Source organism: Urocitellus parryii, chromosome 12 (genome assembly GCF_045843805.1).
Source record: "Urocitellus parryii isolate mUroPar1 chromosome 12, mUroPar1.hap1, whole genome shotgun sequence".
NCBI lineage: Eukaryota > Metazoa > Chordata > Mammalia > Rodentia > Sciuridae > Urocitellus > Urocitellus parryii.
In genome coordinates, this window is record NC_135542.1 from 51,578,476 (window position 1) to 51,595,003 (window position 16,528).

At 50.3% G+C, this 16,528-nt stretch overlaps 1 protein-coding gene across 1 annotated transcript in view; it reads left to right on the forward strand.

Annotated features, from left to right (window-relative positions):
* Dpysl5 (dihydropyrimidinase like 5) overlaps window positions 1-13,802 on the forward strand; it is a 78,677-nt gene extending 64,875 nt beyond the window's left edge. Inside the window, exons 8-13 of the mRNA XM_077791995.1 lie at window positions 985-1,141; window positions 5,024-5,165; window positions 7,036-7,178; window positions 7,637-7,844; window positions 11,202-11,370; window positions 13,717-13,802. Of these exons, the coding sequence (XP_077648121.1) occupies window positions 985-1,141; window positions 5,024-5,165; window positions 7,036-7,178; window positions 7,637-7,844; window positions 11,202-11,370; window positions 13,717-13,802 (905 nt within the window). The remainder of the gene's footprint in view (window positions 1-984; window positions 1,142-5,023; window positions 5,166-7,035; window positions 7,179-7,636; window positions 7,845-11,201; window positions 11,371-13,716) is intronic.
* The last annotated feature ends 2,726 nt before the right edge of the window (window positions 13,803-16,528 follow it).

Below are 16,528 nucleotides of genomic sequence, written 5' to 3' on the forward strand. Positions count from 1 at the left end.
TCATTCTGTGAAACAGGAGTTTTCTCCTCCGCACATTTGTATGTGTAACAGCTTTGCAGAAATGTCTGTCACCTCGCCTGGGTCTGATAAAATGATCAAAGTTTTAAATTGACTCATTAATTGGTGTCTTTTTGGCCTCAGATTTTACTAACAGTTGCCTTGACAACTACCATAAAACCCTGGGCCAATTCCAGTGGGCATTTCCGGGGGTGTAAGGAAGTCCCTGGAGGAATGACAGTGTGTGAGCCCAACTTCCCTTTCCAGCCATCTGGAGCCCTATGTGCAAGCCCTGCAGGGCACTCGTGTAGCTCCCAGTGCTGATCCCCTGGCAGTACCTGCTTTATGGCTGTGTGTGGTCCACCCAGCACAGGGTGCTGGCAAGGGCCTAGTAACGGGGAAAACAAAGTCATGGTCACCACCCTAGGGATGTCAGTCAGAAGCAAAATCACCCCAGAGTTCCACAGTTTTACCTTCTAGGCCCCACCCTTTGCCTCTCCCCTAATTGAAGCCCCTTGTTGGGATCCCACTGGATTCTTGCCCCACCCTGCTGGGTGGATCCCCCTCATATCTCCCTGCCGTCTAGCCTTACTACGGATCCCACCCCAGCAGTTCTTTTGGAGCTGCTCACAGCACCTGCCAGCTCAGAAACAGGCCAGACTGCCCCTTATCCCAGGTTTCATGCCCTGCATCCTGCCAGTCACCACCAAGCCTCAGCTCCCTGTGGTACCCTACACACACCCTGGCCAAACTGGGTTCCTCAAAGCGTTGCTCTGTGCTCCCTGGCCCCAGAGCCTACGAGTTAGCAGGACAGTAGGGAAGTCCCTGGACTTGGACCGAGCCAGGCTTTCAAATTCCCCAGCAAGCTTGGGGAAGTCCCTTCCCTTCTCCGCCTTCAGCTCCTTCAGCTCTAAACGAGAGGCTCAGGCCAGTGATCTTTTGGGCTCAGTGGCTTCCAAGTTACAATTTTGCCCCTTTTTCTTCCAGGGAAGGTGGTGCTGGCTGAGACCACCACCGCACATGCCACACTGACAGGCTTGCACTACTACCACCAGGACTGGTCCCATGCGGCCGCCTATGTCACCGTGCCTCCTTTGAGACTGGACACCAACACCTCCACCTACCTCATGAGTCTGCTGGCCAAGTAAGACATTCCAGCAGGACCACGCAGCCATCGGCCCACTGTGCGTGCCCCACAGGGGATTCATAGGTCTTTAGGAAGATGTCCCAGAGTCCAGGAAACAGACCTGACCTAGGTTTGGTTTTGTTGTGCCCGTGAGATGCGTTTCTTGTATTTCCCTCTCCTGAGCCCTTGGGCTTCTCTGACCCCTTGAGAGGGAGCTTCTGGGGTGTGAGAAGGAAGGGGTTGGCGAGCTGAGGGCAGTGGTGAGTCAGCATTGCAAAGGACAATGACACTCCAAAGCCCAGTGGGGAGCTGGAGGATGTGGCCCATAGGAAGGGTCCTTTTTCTCTCCCCCTGCATCTCTCTCTTCCTCTTTCTGTGTGTTTCTCGCTTCTTTCTTCCCTCTCCTCCCTTTTTTCCTTTTCCCTCTTCTCTTCCCACCCTCCCTCCAGGTCCCCTTCCCTCCAGCACCTCTCTAGCACAGCCTTTCCCTGTTCCATCCCAAACTGAAGAAGATGGTCCAGTGAACAGTCGGAATTCAGTAAGGCAGAGCCATGAAAAGATTTTGAGAATCGCAAGTTCAAGGCCAGTCTCAGCAACTCAGAAAGACCCTGTCTCAAAATAAAAAAGGGCTGGGGATGTGGCTCAGTGGTTGAGCACCCCTGGGTTCAATCCCTGGTACAAAAAAAAAAAAAAATTGTTTTGTCCCAGTAACTTCCTGCAGCTTCTTTCTCTTTTCTAGTGACATTGGGGGAGGAGCCATTGCTTTCTCTTCACTTTTGGCGGTTAAAGTGACATCTAGTTTAAAAGACAATCTAAAAAAAAGGAAAAAAAAAGTTAAGTCTCCTCCCCTTTCTTTCCCAGCTCAATTCAAGTTAGGGTAGGTGGATGAGGGGGAAAGAGGGCTCTTCCCCATGCCCAGGCCTGCGTCTTTCCTTGCTTCCAGTGCTAGCGAGGACCCTGGCAAGGCAGTGTATGTCTAGAAGCTTACAGAGCTTGGCCCACCCTCTCCAGCACTCCTCACCCAGAGCTTAGGGGCAGAGCTGCCAGTCCACTGCCCCAGCAAGTGCCCATTGCTGTCTCCTCTGCCCTCTTGAAATGCTCCTACTTGATGCTGGGGTGGAGAGTCTGGGAGCAGAGCTGCACCTGGAATAGGAGGCAGGGCAAGACACCAGGCCACTGCATCCAGTGGACACTCTGTCTTCCACAGACCAGGGGCTGGGGGAAGGCAAAGGTATCTCTTCTGGGATGATGCAAGGGAGTTGAAGGAGATGATAGGCCCTAATGGAAGGTGGTTCTCTTTAGATCATGCGGCACTTAATTCATCCCTGTCCTTGGTTTTCAGTCCTGGTTGCCAGCAACTAGAATCTCAACACTTGACATGTTAAGGCCCTAAAGAGAAGTGTGGGGAGGGGGCTTTCCGTGGAATGGAGTCTGGGGTAGAGGCCAGTGTGCACCATGGTCTAGTGGCAGTAGTTAGACTCAGTCTCATTGTTTGGGTGTGGTGCTAGGCAGCAGCAGCAGCAGCAGTTCTTACAGATTCATTAGACAGATTCATTAGACAAATTCAGAGGGTAAAGAGGTAAAGAGAGAATGCACTGGGTCTGCTTTTCCTTGGGAGAAACCAACCTCCTTTTCATAATTATTAACAACCCACCATATATAATAACTTGGGCTTGGTTCCAAAGTCAGAGAATCTTTTGAAATGCCTCCACTTGGTACAAGCAAATTTACTGCAATAGCAAAAGATAATAAGTGCCCCAAACCCACACAAATCAAGAATTATTAATTGAATAACTGAAGTGTTTATATCTAGCCTATTTTGTCCCAGAATTTAAATAAATTCTATTCATTTAAGAAGAATTTCAATTTTATTTGTTAGAATTATCTGAAACCCTTTTTAATCAGTACATATTGTAAAATGTGTGCTATTTTATAGGATTTGGATCGTACTTTTCACATTTTAATTATTTATAGAAATTTGTGGTTACTATAATTTTGCCTATATAATATATTGTTGGTGTAATTTCCATGATGCAAAATACTTGATAGAAAACCCAGACACCAATTATTATTGCTAAAAGAGAATAAGAGCTACTCTATCATTATCTATTTTAAGATGTGATTTCGTATGCTGAATAGGAAAAAAAACCCACAATCTATACATATGAGGATTTGTCCTTTATTTAAAAATCTGTCTTGGGGGGCTAGGGTTGTGGCTTAGTGGTAGAGCGCTTGCCTGGCATGTGCAAGGCTCTGGGTTCAATCCTCAGTGCCGCATAAAAATAAAATAAAGATATTGTGTCAACTACAACTAAAAAATATATTTTAAAAAATCTGTCTTCTTAAAAGGCCCAGAATTTTTTTTTTCATTTGAATATGTAAAACATTGAAGTACATCTTTGACAAACCCAGTCTTGTTTTTAAGCTTTGAAGATTTTGGATGGGTATTTTCCATCTCCCAGATTTGGGGCAGTACTAGGAGAACTCAAATGCTCTTCCAGAAAGTAATGCATTCATTCTCACCTTCCCACTTGTTGGGGAGCCTTCTGAGAAAGTTAGGCGTCGATCCCATGCTGCAAGGTCCTGACCTGCAACCCCTGACTCTGTGGTGGGGTCTTTCCTGATTTAAGCCATTCCTGGTATCTGGAGGCTTCTAGAAAGACCATGAAAGCTCTGGAGATCCCGCTGTCTGGTGGGTTTTGCAGGTGTGGAGAACACGGGGAGCCATGGGGCTCTAGAACACACCCTCTGCTCGTTGCAAGAGTCTCTTCCGCTGTCTCTGAAGCCCAGGGGATTGTCAGCTTCAGTTGCAGAAAGGGCTAAGTCATCTTACTGTGGATTTGACCAAGCACATTAATCATTTGGCAAGAGCTGAAACTGATGAGCCTGCCAGGCCCGGTGGAGATAGCCCATGCGTGGTGTTGGCTGGCTATTGTCTGAGAGCCTCAAGATTATGCATCCTGACCCCACCAGGGGGCCTTCTGCTCCAGATTCCCCTTCAAAGCTGGCATCGTAGGTGGCCTGTGCACACTCACCTTGTGCCTCCCACAGGGCAAAATGAGGCTCCTCCTGCCCTCCCAGGGCATTTCTTCCCAGGGTTGCCTGACCTTGGTGACATGGGCTTTCTCTCTCTCTGCTCCTCACAGCCTCTGAGCCCTCTGCCCACAGATATCTCCAGTAGGGGCCAGCTGCCTTCCTCCTCCTTTGGCAGAGGGCAGGCCACCGTGTGTCTTGTCCTGCCCTGAGTCTTAGCCATCCTGCAAGCCATTGCAAGCCTGGCCTGTGCCTTATGCATCCACAACCCTAATAACCGTCTGATGACCGTGAGCATGGACGGCATTAGTGACGAACCAATCAACTTTCAGACCATGTCAATGATGTCCCTTTCTCTTCTGTTGTCCCTCTTTCTCTTCTGGGTGTTTAGAGCCTCTGCATCCACAGAAGACTGTGGCTCCAAGCCACTCACCAAAGCTTCACTTTGAACTTGTGAATGTCTTACTGGCACCCGCTTGCTGCCAACAGGGTTGGAGGTCTCAGGGGGAACTGATGAGAGGAACTCTGGCGTTTGGTTCCATGATAGAAAACCACCTCCGTCATTTCATTTCAGCTGAACCCGAAGTTCGGTTGCTCTCTGCCCTGTCTCATAAAAATCGCCTTCTCAAAAGCTGTCACTAAAGTCTCCTGTGATGCATACTGCACATATTCCCATTCTGTAGATGGGTAAACTGGAATTCACTTAGGCGAACTCATTATAGGTCACACAGCTACTAAATGGCACCGCTAAAACCGGAGTCAGCTTAGCCTGGTTCCCAAGCCCAGGCTTTTCCCCTGTACCTATCCCTCCCTCTGGGGACCCTGGCCTCCCCTCCCCTCATTGGTTGTTTGCTTTTCTCTCCCCAGTGACACTCTGAACATTGTGGCATCAGATCACCGGCCATTCACCACGAAGCAGAAAGCTATGGGCAAGGAGGACTTCACCAAGATCCCGCACGGGGTGAGCGGCGTGCAGGACCGCATGAGCGTCATCTGGGAGAGAGGAGTGGTACGTGTCTCGGGACCTGGCTCCTGGGGGCTGGGGGCAAGTTTTCACTCTGAGGACCCTGCCAAAGACCATCCTCAGGAGGGCTGCTTCAGCCACAGCTCCTTATTCCACCCAAAAACAAAAAGCTCAGGCTGGGGCTGGGGCTGGGGCTCAGTGGCAGAGCACTTGCCTAGTATGTGTGAGGCACTGGGTTCGAGCCTTAGTACCACATACAAAAATAAATGACATAAAGGCATGCTGCTCGTCTACAACTACGAAAAAAATTAAAAAGAAAAAGCTCAGCTGGGAGCGGTGGCATACGCCTGTAATCCTAGTAGTTGGGGAGGGGGAGGCAGGAGGATCATGAGTTCAGAGCCAGCCTCGGCAATTTAGTGCTAAGCAACTCAGTGAGATCCTGTCTCTAATAACATACAAAAATAGGGCTGGGGATGTGGCTCAGTGGTCAAGTGCCCCTGAGTTCAATCCCCGGTACCCAAAAGAAAAAGAAAAGGCTCAAGGTGAGCTCGGTGGTAGAAAATATGCTTGGCAGGTGCAAGGGCCTTGGTTCGATCCCCAGCTTCAAAACAAAACAAAAAATCCATGACACAAAAAAGGTCTTTTCTCCCCTGATTAGAAAGGTGATAAGACTTATTATAAAAATTGGGAAAATACAGAAAAGTATAGGAAAACAATTCCTGACATTCCAGGCCTAGAAATTAAACTATTAACATTTTGGTGTATTTCTGTCTAGTTTGAGGTGTGTACCATACATTATTTTAAGAACTGGGGATATCTTTTTTTCTTGGTAATTAGTATATCTTGAATGTCTTATATCAGTAAAAGGTCTTTTAAACATCTTTTGAAGGCTGAATAATATTCCCTCCAGTTGAAGTACTGTGCTTTATTTAATCCTTCCTGGTATTCAGAACTTGGGCTGTTTCAAATTTTTGTACTTAATAATGCCATAGAGAACCACTTTGTTCATGAGTGTATGTCAGTATTTCTAATGCTCCCGTAGGATAGATTCCTAGAAGTCGATTTCTGAGCCAAGGGATATAACATTTGTAAGGTTCTTGGTATATTTTATCTAATTGAATTTCAAAAAAGATAGGGACTGCATTTGAATACCACCTGTTCTGCCCATGAAGAATAAGTTATTTTTGGTCTTGATCTATCACGGATTAAACTCAACACAAAATATGAGCTGAAAGAGATTTGAAGTCCCCCAGCTCAGAGGAGGCCCATGAGCTGGCTCAGGGCCCCTTGAGGGGAGTCCGCACTTCAGGGAGGGAGGCTGGGGTAGTAGGATGCTTCTCCAGAGCACAGAAATACACCTCATTATGAACTCTCTTATCCAGTGCCACTTTCCACCATTTTAGCTACATTCCATCAACCTCAGTCCAAAAGTAACAAATGGAAAATTCCAGAAATAAGTAATTCATAAGTTTAAAATAATTGTATTACAGTATATTATTATAATTGTTGTTTTATTATTGGTTATTATTATTAATCTATTGTTCCTAATTTATAAGTTAATTTTTTTTCACAGCTTTGTATGTATAGGAGAAAGCACAGGCTACATAGGGCTCAGTACTCTCTGCAGTTTCAAGCCTGCACTGGGGAGTCTTGGAACATCTCCCTCACAGAAAAGGGAGAACTACTGTAACCCGTTTGCAGATAAAGGGAGGCCCTGACGCGTCCCTAGTGGGCACAGGAGTAGACTACGCCTGGCTCCTTGGCTGATCTGAGACAGTGCTCACGGCAGTGTCATAATTAGGATCATAATTCTCATACCCTGATCTAAAAGGCCACAGGGCCAGGGTCAAAAGTGACCAGGATGAGGGGTGCCCACCTGGAGCCTGGTTGATGTGACTCCTCTACAATGTTCCAGGTTGGAGGAAAGATGGACGAGAACCGTTTCGTGGCTGTTACCAGTTCCAACGCGGCTAAGATTCTCAACCTGTATCCCCGCAAGGGCCGCATCATCCCGGGAGCTGATGCCGACGTGGTGGTGTGGGACCCGGAAGCCACAAAGTAAAACTTGCTGCTTGTCTCCAGGGCTAAGGGGACTTGGGATTTCAAAGAGCTTGTATTGGAGAACTCCCAAAGCAGATGGTCTCCACACCACTTCTGGCCTAGAGAACGTGACCCTGGCTTAACTGATGGCCATCTTCTCCCTCTGTTTCCTCTGGGCACCTCATGTTTGGTGTCTCCTCTTTTTATAAGGATCCCAGTCAGACTGGATTGAGACCCACCTGTCCTGTGAGCTCGTTTTTGCCTTAGTTACCTTGCTAACTGCCCTGTCTCCAAAGATGGTCACATCCTGGGGTCCCGGGGATTAAGCCTTCAAAATGTAACTTTTGAGGGGTCAGAGTTCAGCCCATGACAACCAGCCTTTGCAGGCCATCCCTTCCCATGCACTGTCATCCCCTTCCATCAAGAGGTGGCATCTTGACCTCAGAGCCTTTTCTCCCACCGTTGCCTCCCACCAGGACCATCTCCGCCAGCACCCAGGTTCAAGGAGGGGACTTCAACCTGTATGAGAACATGCGCTGCCATGGCGTGCCACTGGTCACCATCAGCCGGGGGCGTGTTGTGTATGAGAACGGTGTCTTCATGTGTGCCGAGGGCACCGGCAAGTTCTGTCCCCTACGGTCCTTCCCAGACACTGTCTACAAGAAACTGGTCCAGAGAGAGAAGGTGAGGTGGGCAGGGCAGGAAGATGGGTGGGAAGAGGTCAAAGCTTCCACTGGTGGACAGCTCATGTGACTGTTTTAAAGTCCTGTTGCCATCTAGCCAGTGTTGAGAAGGCAGGACAAGGGAGAATTCTAGAGTTGGAAAATTCTGGTTTCCATTTCCCATCTTTGATTACCAGATAGAATTTTTTAAGAACAGGCAAGCAGGGAGTCCTGAGTTCCAGGGAAACGTGTGTCTGTGACAGCTGAGATCCTTTTATACACAGGCTGGCCCTGGAGTGACAGCCTTTGCTTCCTCCCACACTTTCTATGAGTGAAGGCGGGTGGAGCGGGCATTCGAAGGCCGTCATCCAGAGCATAAGGGTAAGCAGGTCTGCTGACTTTCAAGACCAAGACTGCTGGAAAGCTCTCCACATGAGAGGGCCCGAGCTCCCTGAGTCACCGAGGCCAACGGTACAGAACCCCATCAGTATAGAGCACTGTGGGGGAGGAGGCTTGGGCTGCCAGAAACAGGCGTGACTTTAGTTACCATAGCATTGAATCCAAGCACAAACTCAGGGTGTCTCAGGCAGGCCAGCAAATAGTTTCATCTTAAGGTGCTGATCCCCATACTTAGACAGTGGGCAGGAGGAGGCCTCAGGCGTACCTCTGGAGAAGGTGCTAGAAAGAGCTGGAAAAGCAGGGCATCTGCACTTAAGATTGTCTGACCGAGGGAGGCCATATTCGGAACACAGGAGAATAACAAGTGTGGGCGAGAATGTGGAGAAACTGGAGCCCTCAGTCTTTGCTGGAAGGAATGTAAAATGGTTCAGCCACAGTGGAAGAGTTTTGCACTTTCCCCAAAAGTTAAATAGACAGTTAGCATATGACCCAGCAATTCTACTCTCAGGTATCTACCTAAGAGAAATGAAAACATGTCTATGCAAAAACATGCACCTAATCATTCATATAACACTATGGATAAAAGCCCAAAAGTAGCAACAACCCAAATGTCCATCAGCTGTTGAAAGGGTAAACTTGTGGTATATCCATCCAGTGAAATATGATTCAGCCACAAAAAGGAATAAAGATGGATAAAAAACAGTACATTCAATGTGGATAAATCTGTTATTCTGAGTCAAAGAAGCCCAATACAAAAGATAACATATTATATGATAGTATATGAAACGTCCAGAAGAAAATACAATCCGTAGACAGAAAATAGATTGGTGGTTATTTAGGACTTGGAGAAGGGGAGAAAAAGGAGTGATAAGTTTTCTTTGCAGGATAATGAAAATGTTTTGGAATTAGTGGCAACAGTAGAAAACCTTGTGAAATACTAAATCCCACTAGATTTTATATTTTACATTGTGAATTGTGTAATATTCTGATTATGTCTCAACTAAAAAAGAAGAATCATCTCTGACAAGGGTCCATGGCAATTCCTGAACAAATATAGTCAGGAAATAGGATGAAAAGAGCCAAAGACGCGTCTCAGACTTCTAGGAGCCAGCCTCACTGTGGGCCAGTGGGTGGGGGAGCAGCCCCGGGCCTCAGGAGGAAGCTCCCCAGAGCTTGTGGGCCAAGGCCAGTGACGGTTCCAAGAAGCAGCAAGTAGGGGAAAAGGCACAGACTGTGTTTGCAGGTCAGACCAAGGGGTGGAACCTGCCCGCTGGGAGGGCACCTGAGTCCCCATGTTCTCAGAAATATACTACAGAGGAAGGTCTGCTGATCTTGAGGATGTTCTTGCTGTCTCATGAATGCAGCGCCCCAGCTGAGACTCAGGAAGCCTTGAGGTCCAGACCCTGCCAAATGTGCAGTGTGACTAAGTCCCACTTAGACCACAGAGTCCTTAACGCTGTCCGTTTAAGGAACCTGATCTTCCGCCACAGGCCGGGTGTCTGGAATTTGTTCTGCCTGCCCAGCAACCTAGGAAGACCGCATCTCCACTTTTGAGCAACACTTCCTTCCTCCACCTTGACCTTGGGACTTCAGTGAAACTGCAATCTCTGATGTCCAGCTGGTCAGCTGTGGGGAAGGTGGGGCCCAGAGCAGCCAGAGCGCTGCTCAGGAAACCTGACAATGGACCCAAGGACAGAAAGCCCTGCTGATAGCAAAGCTGGGATCAAGCTACCTTCCCCCGTGGAGGGTTACTTTTGCAAAACATGATACAGAAAATTGGGCAAAGTGACAAGATTATAGATAGATGGAGAGAGTTTTTAATGAACAACAACAAAAAGAAAAAGAAGAAAAAAACAGGTTTGGGGTAAGGCTGCAAAGGCCTGGAAATCAATAACAAGTAGGATGTCACCCAGCTTGTGTAGCAGCCAGTGTTGGCCAGCAAGCCCCAGAGTTAGACTTGTGGACTGGCTCTACTGTTTAACAGCTGTGTAACCTTGAGCAAATTGCTTAACCTCTCTGGAACTCAGCTGCCACATGGGGTAATAACAGCACTTCCTCATAAAGTTGTGTGAGAATTAAATGTGTTAATAAATATCAAGTCCTTATAATGGCATCTGAGTGCTTGATACATATGATCACTCTCTTTCCCACTTGGAAGAGGAAAACTTGATCTGTTGTCAGAGAACATGAAGGAATGGACTTTGAGAAATCACCCAGGTCTGTTCTCTCTTAACAAGATTGTCAATAAGCATTAAGCAGCAACGCAGTTGACGCTGCATCCCTGAGGGGTGGCAGAGTGTAGATGGTCCCTGCTGCTCCTTCACATTTACGTGCACACACCCCCACACACATCTTCCTGCCCACAGCAGCACTTCTGAACACTGTGAAGCACCAAAACCAACCTGGGCTGGAGCAGTTCTAAGAGCTTTACTCCTATTCATTTATTGTATCTCATGACAACTCTTGTGATGTAGGCACAGTTACCATCCTAATGTTGCAAAAAGAGGAAGGAGAGATTAAGTGATTTACACACCGTCACACGGCTTACAACTGGCCGTTAGCATTGGAACCCAGGCAACCTGGTTGCTCTTAACCCTGCTGGTTTGGGGAGTATAGGATTAACTAGCCTTCCAACTCAGGGTCTCCAGATCAGCTCTAGAGCCTCTATTCCCACAGTTATCAGACCATAGTAAAAGGCATGGCCCCTTGGGAGCCCGGCACAGAGGGGTAGCATTGTCCCATGTGAGCTAGCATTGTCCCATGCTAGACTAGTCACGAGAGTTCCGCCAGTTTTGAGGGGAGCCTTGGGTCTCTCTCTAGCACACGACGCCCTGAGCACATGCAGATAGGTGCTGTTTAGGGGGAGCAAGAAAAGAACCCCCAACCTCTGGGCTGAGGCATGGGAAGCCTCGCTGACTCCTGACTCAGGTCCCCTCGCGTTTTCCTCGACTCTGACACTACTGTCCTTTGCCTTCACCAGACCTTAAAGGTGAGGGGAGTGGACCGCACTCCCTACCTGGGGGACGTCGCTGTCGTTGTGCATCCTGGGAAAAAAGAGATGGGCACGCCGCTGGCAGACACGCCCACGCGGCCGGTCACCCGGCACGGGGGCATGCGGGACCTTCACGAATCCAGCTTCAGCCTCTCTGGTAAGGGTGGGATGGCGGGCCAGGGCCTGGAAGGCCTGCTGGCCCTCGGCGTCCCTCCTCCTCCCCCGGGAGGAGCGCTGGGCCTGCTGTAGACACACAAATAGGGGGAGGGACGAGCAGCACCAGGGCTCCCCTGGGCTTCCCACACACGGGTGCCCAGCGATGCCAGGGCCGCTGCGGTTCAGGGCCCTCGGCAGCTCCTCTGGGGGCCGGTCATCCTGCTCTTTGTTTCTCTCTGACCCTGCCTCACCATCCTCACTTTTCCTCTGTTTCCATCTTTAAAAAAAAAAAAAAACAGGAACTATATTATATATATTTAATTCTCTCTCTCTCTCTCTCTCTCTCTCTCTCACACACACACACACACACACACACACTCCATTTATTTTAAATATTTTCTGTCTCTTGACCTCTGACTCCCAGTTCCTTTTCTTATCTCTCTGTCCCTTGGGCCATGTCCTAGCCCCCGTCTGTCTGCAGAATCTCTGAGCTCCTGGGCTGTGTCCTGTCCTCATTCTTTTTTTCTTTTCTTTTTGTTTAATATTTATTCTTAAGTTTTAGGTGGGGGCTGGGGATGTGGCTCAAGCGGTAGCGCGCTCGCCTGGCATGCATGCGGCCCAAGTTCAATCCCCAGCACCACATAGAAACAAAGATGTTGTGTCCGCCGAAAACTAAAAAGTAAATATTAAAATTTTAAAAAAAGGAAATAAAGTTTTAGGTGGACACAATATCTTTATTTTACATTTATGTGGTGCTGAGGATTGAACCCAGTGTCTCGTGCATGCTAGGCAGTGCTCTACCACTGAGCCACAACCCCAGCCCCAAATTCTTTTTTTTTTTTTTTTTTTCTTTTTTTTTGGTGGTGCTGGGGATTGAACCCAGGGCCTTGTGCATGCCAGACAGGCACTCTGCCAACTGAGATATGTCCCTAGCCCTTCTGTCCCCATTCTTTATGCCATAATCTCCTACCGACACCAACAGCAGAGCCCTAGGCTCCCCTCAGCCATGGCCATGTGTGCACAGGGACCTCCCTGTATGGAACTGGGATGTGATCACTGCCTCATAAGGGTAGCCTTCAGTGGAGGACAGGTAGAGGCTGTGAGATGTCTTGGTCCTTCTGGAGACTTTGGTGGAAACTGTCACCACCGCTTGAAAGGAGCAGGGGGCTTGGGTCCTCTCAACCTCGGCCCAGTAGCCCTCAGGACCAGCCCAGAGAGAGTCCTCTCTGCCAGAGCTATGCTTGGGGTGGGGACAGCAAGAAAAGTAAGACCCCCATCATCCCACCCAGAGCACAGACCACTCCCTAGGACAGGCAGAGGCTGAGTGAGGGCTGGCGAGGGAACCTGCCTGCAGAGGCCCCTCCTGCACAGTAGGAGCAGCCTGTGGCAGCGCCGTAAAGTTCCCATCAGAGGTAGTGGTGACCTGTGGGTCAGGATCCACACACACAAACACGCTGAGGGCCACTGCCACTTCCACCTGTGACAGGACATGAATGCTTGGAGTCAGAAGCATCTGTGCCTGGAGGACTTGTCCTGGCACCCTCAGGCCTCACCGGCCAGGAGGTGTGAATCCCCTAGGCTGCCTGGGTACAGTCCTGCCCCCAGTCCCCAGCCCCAGGAGAAGGAACACGACCTCAGGGCCCTGTGGCCCCCACCCAAGAGCCACATCTGGGCAGAGCTCTGCTCAAGCACTGCAGGCTCAGGCAGCCCATCCTCACCTCTCTTGTCTACTCCAAATGGGTCAGGCCAAAGACTGCCCGCTGCCCCACCGTGCTCCCTGGGCCACTTCTGTCTTTTTTTGGCTCTAGGGATTGAACCCAGGGGTGCTCTATCACTGAGCTACACCCCAGCCCCTTTTCCTTTTTGTTTTTCATTTTGAGACAAGGTCTCACTAGTTTAGCCCCTCCCTTTCTAAGTAAATTTTGGAATTTCAGATAGGGGGCCTTTGGGGTGTGGGTCTTTCATTTTCCAAAAACAATGGAGCGTCTTCCCTTCTCCCCCTCTCACCTACTCACTGAGGCACATGTATAGAGGTCCTGGCTGAGAGGCTGATCCGTGGTCTGCATGGTGACAGACTGTGCCCTGGCTGCAGGCCACAAGCCCACAGGGAGGGGGGCAGCTGATAGAGTAGACTGAGTAAGAAAAAACTTGGTTCGAATCCAGGCTCCACTCCTTAACAGGGACAGTTACTCACTGTCCCTGAGCCTGAGTCCTCATCTGTAAAATGGGATGGTGTTGAGATAATACCTACAAGGGGCTTAATTTAGTCGGTTGTCTCCTGGAGGCAGCCGTGGCCTGTTACCCAAGCAGGAGCTGCTTGGCTCACCGTCGACTTCCCTCCCTACAGGTTCTCAGATTGATGACCACGTTCCAAAGCGAGCCTCAGCTCGGATCCTCGCGCCCCCTGGAGGCAGGTCGAGCGGCATTTGGTAAAGGCCCTGACCGGCCCCCCAAGTGAGGATGCGCCACTGCCACCCACCTGCACACCTTCCGGCCACAGCTACAGGGGGCCGTAGAGGCTGGGCTGGCAGCACCACCTGCGGGGGGGCCCCCCCAGACCGGGGAGCCTCCCCACATCTGAACGTGATTCACTGGGCTTCGAGCCACCCTAACAGGCACTTTGAGCTGTCCCTCCTGCTGTGCTCCCTTCCTGCGGCAGGGGCTTCTCCGGGCCCCAGAAGCCCACACTATGCACGGAGGGGAGCAATGCATAGCCCTGGCCCAGCCCCTCCTCCCACCACTGCCACCTCTGCTGGCTCTGGGAAGGCCCAGACTCTAGTGCCCTGCCCCTGGCCACCCCACCAGGTGTCCAGAGCACTTTAGCAAATGTGTTTTATAAGTAATGGCCTCCCTCCCCCACCCCCTTAGGCCCCTTGGTGACATTTCCCAAGTCAGACAGGTGTCAGCTTCCCAGCCATGCCTAGGACATCCCATCTCTCCTAACGCACCTCTAGTCCCGTGTGGGTGTAGTCGGGACACTCTGGGTGTGGGTGTGGTTGGGACACCCTGTGCCCTTTGCCAGCCTCTTTCAGCTCCAAACCCATACCCTCTGTGAGACCCAGGCCCCAAGGGATAGCTGGGCAGGGGTGTAAGGCTGGTGCCAGGCGCGTGTAAATGGTTTTGTTTTGCACGTTTGGTTTGCGCAGTGGTTTGGTTTGACTTGTTTGTGCATCCTGTGGAAAATAACGGTGCTTCGTGTCACTAGCATAGCATAGAAACAGGAATAGATGTGGTCCTTAGGAGATGCTGCACTCGCCACCAACCAGACAGCACAGGGCAGAGTTGATGGGGCCAGGCCGCACGGGCCCCTCCCCCAGGCTTCCTGGGCCAGGACCCACTTCCCTCCTTCATTTGGATTTTCTTCATTCTAAGAGGGGACCTAGACACTGGCCCTTGAAACCTTCAGGCAGTAGGTCAGCCCCTCCCATCTCTGGCCCTGGTCATTCCCAGCACTAACCACTCCCAACACATATACACAGCTCCCTGTAATTTCCTCTTGCTGGACAGAGGCCTGGCCACTCCTCCTGTGTGATTGGCAAGAGGCCTCATGCCTGCTGAGAGAGGGGGAGTGGAAGAGGGACTGGCCAAATGCCCAGGGCCAGGGAGGGAGACGCCAGCCACAGGGACAATGGTAAATCCACATCACTGCATAAGTGCCATGGACTCCCATAGTCAGCACCCCACCTTCACTGGCTGGTGGCCTCATCTCCTCCCACGTTCCATAGAGATTCTCACTGGAGCCCTGGAGGCAGGTGATGTCCATCTATCCCTAGTGGTATGGGAAGTGGCCCAGCCACCTCCCCTTGATAAGCCTTGTTTCCCCCTCGGGAAGTGATTTCATGTCGAGCCTTTGGTTTGATCCTCCCCAAGCTTTCAGGAGGCCCCTGGACTCTTGGTTAAAGGTCATACCCTGCGCATTTCTAGAGCGCTTCTGCATATCAAAGCTCTTCCATATAAAGATTTCACTCACTCCTCACAACAATAGAGCACACCTATTATTCTTCCCACTTTACAGATGATGGAACTGAGGCCCAGAAAATTTACACCCTCTGGTCCCAGAAGTGCCCATGACTGCCCTGTGACCATAGCTCTCTAGCTTAGCTATGGAGAAGGAGGTATGGGGTGGTGTCTGCTGTCAAACCCACCAACAACTAACTAGAAGACTTACTCCCCGGTAGGCATTCTGCTTTGTTTTGCACAAATAGATTTTTCTCCGTTGTAAACAAATTAATGCACATTCTTGGTTTGAGTCAGGACTAGCCAAATGTTGAGGTCCTCCTGTGTCATTTGAGCTTCATCCACATCCTCCCTTCACTCCCCTTAATCTCACTTAGGGGCTGAAAGGATAGATGGTAACCCAGGGAACAGAGGCAGCTATGGGGACAGTAGTAGGGACCCAGGCCTGGGAAAGCCACAATGGACAAGGGAAACTGTGACACTGACCCCTGGTACAATGCACACCATCTTTATCCCTTTCAGCTCTAGCTGGGTCATGGGCCTTGGGCAGATGCCAAAGAGCCAAGTGGTGGTGAGGCCAGCTGGGCAGAGCACCCTGCTTGGGCTAGCAAAGCTTTACCTTCTCTGAGTGCCTCCGCCCAAGAGATGCATGACCCAGGGTGCTGGGAGACCACATCTTGGAGGGGCCCACTGGAGGCCTCCCACTTCATCCACTCCCACCCTGCATAGACCCGACCCTCACCCAGGAGCTTCTAGATGGAAATCAGAAGGAGGTTCAAGGAGCAAACGAATGGTCATCCTCACCATCCACTCCCTGCCCCGTGCAGATCCCAGCCAGCTCCATCCCTAGCCCCAACGGCTCCTGGCTGGGATGGAAAGGGTTTCTGGTTGCACCGACTGCAGCTCTCAAACTGGTCTTGTACTTACTGAATAAATACTGTTGTTCTTGCCTTAGCTGCTCTCTAGGTTTGTGGGGTTAAGTTACCAGAAAATTGTGCTACCGTGTGTGCGTGTGTGTGCGTGTGTGTAGTGCTAGGAGTGCACAGTAGGTCTCTGTCGAGCCGATGCCATGATGACCCATACTGACCCAGAAACCACAGAACCACGCGGAAACCCAAACCCCCTCCAGCTGCCAAGGCGGCGGGCACACCCTGGGGTCGGGATGGAGCCTCCAGCACCCAAGTGACTTCCTCACTCTGTAA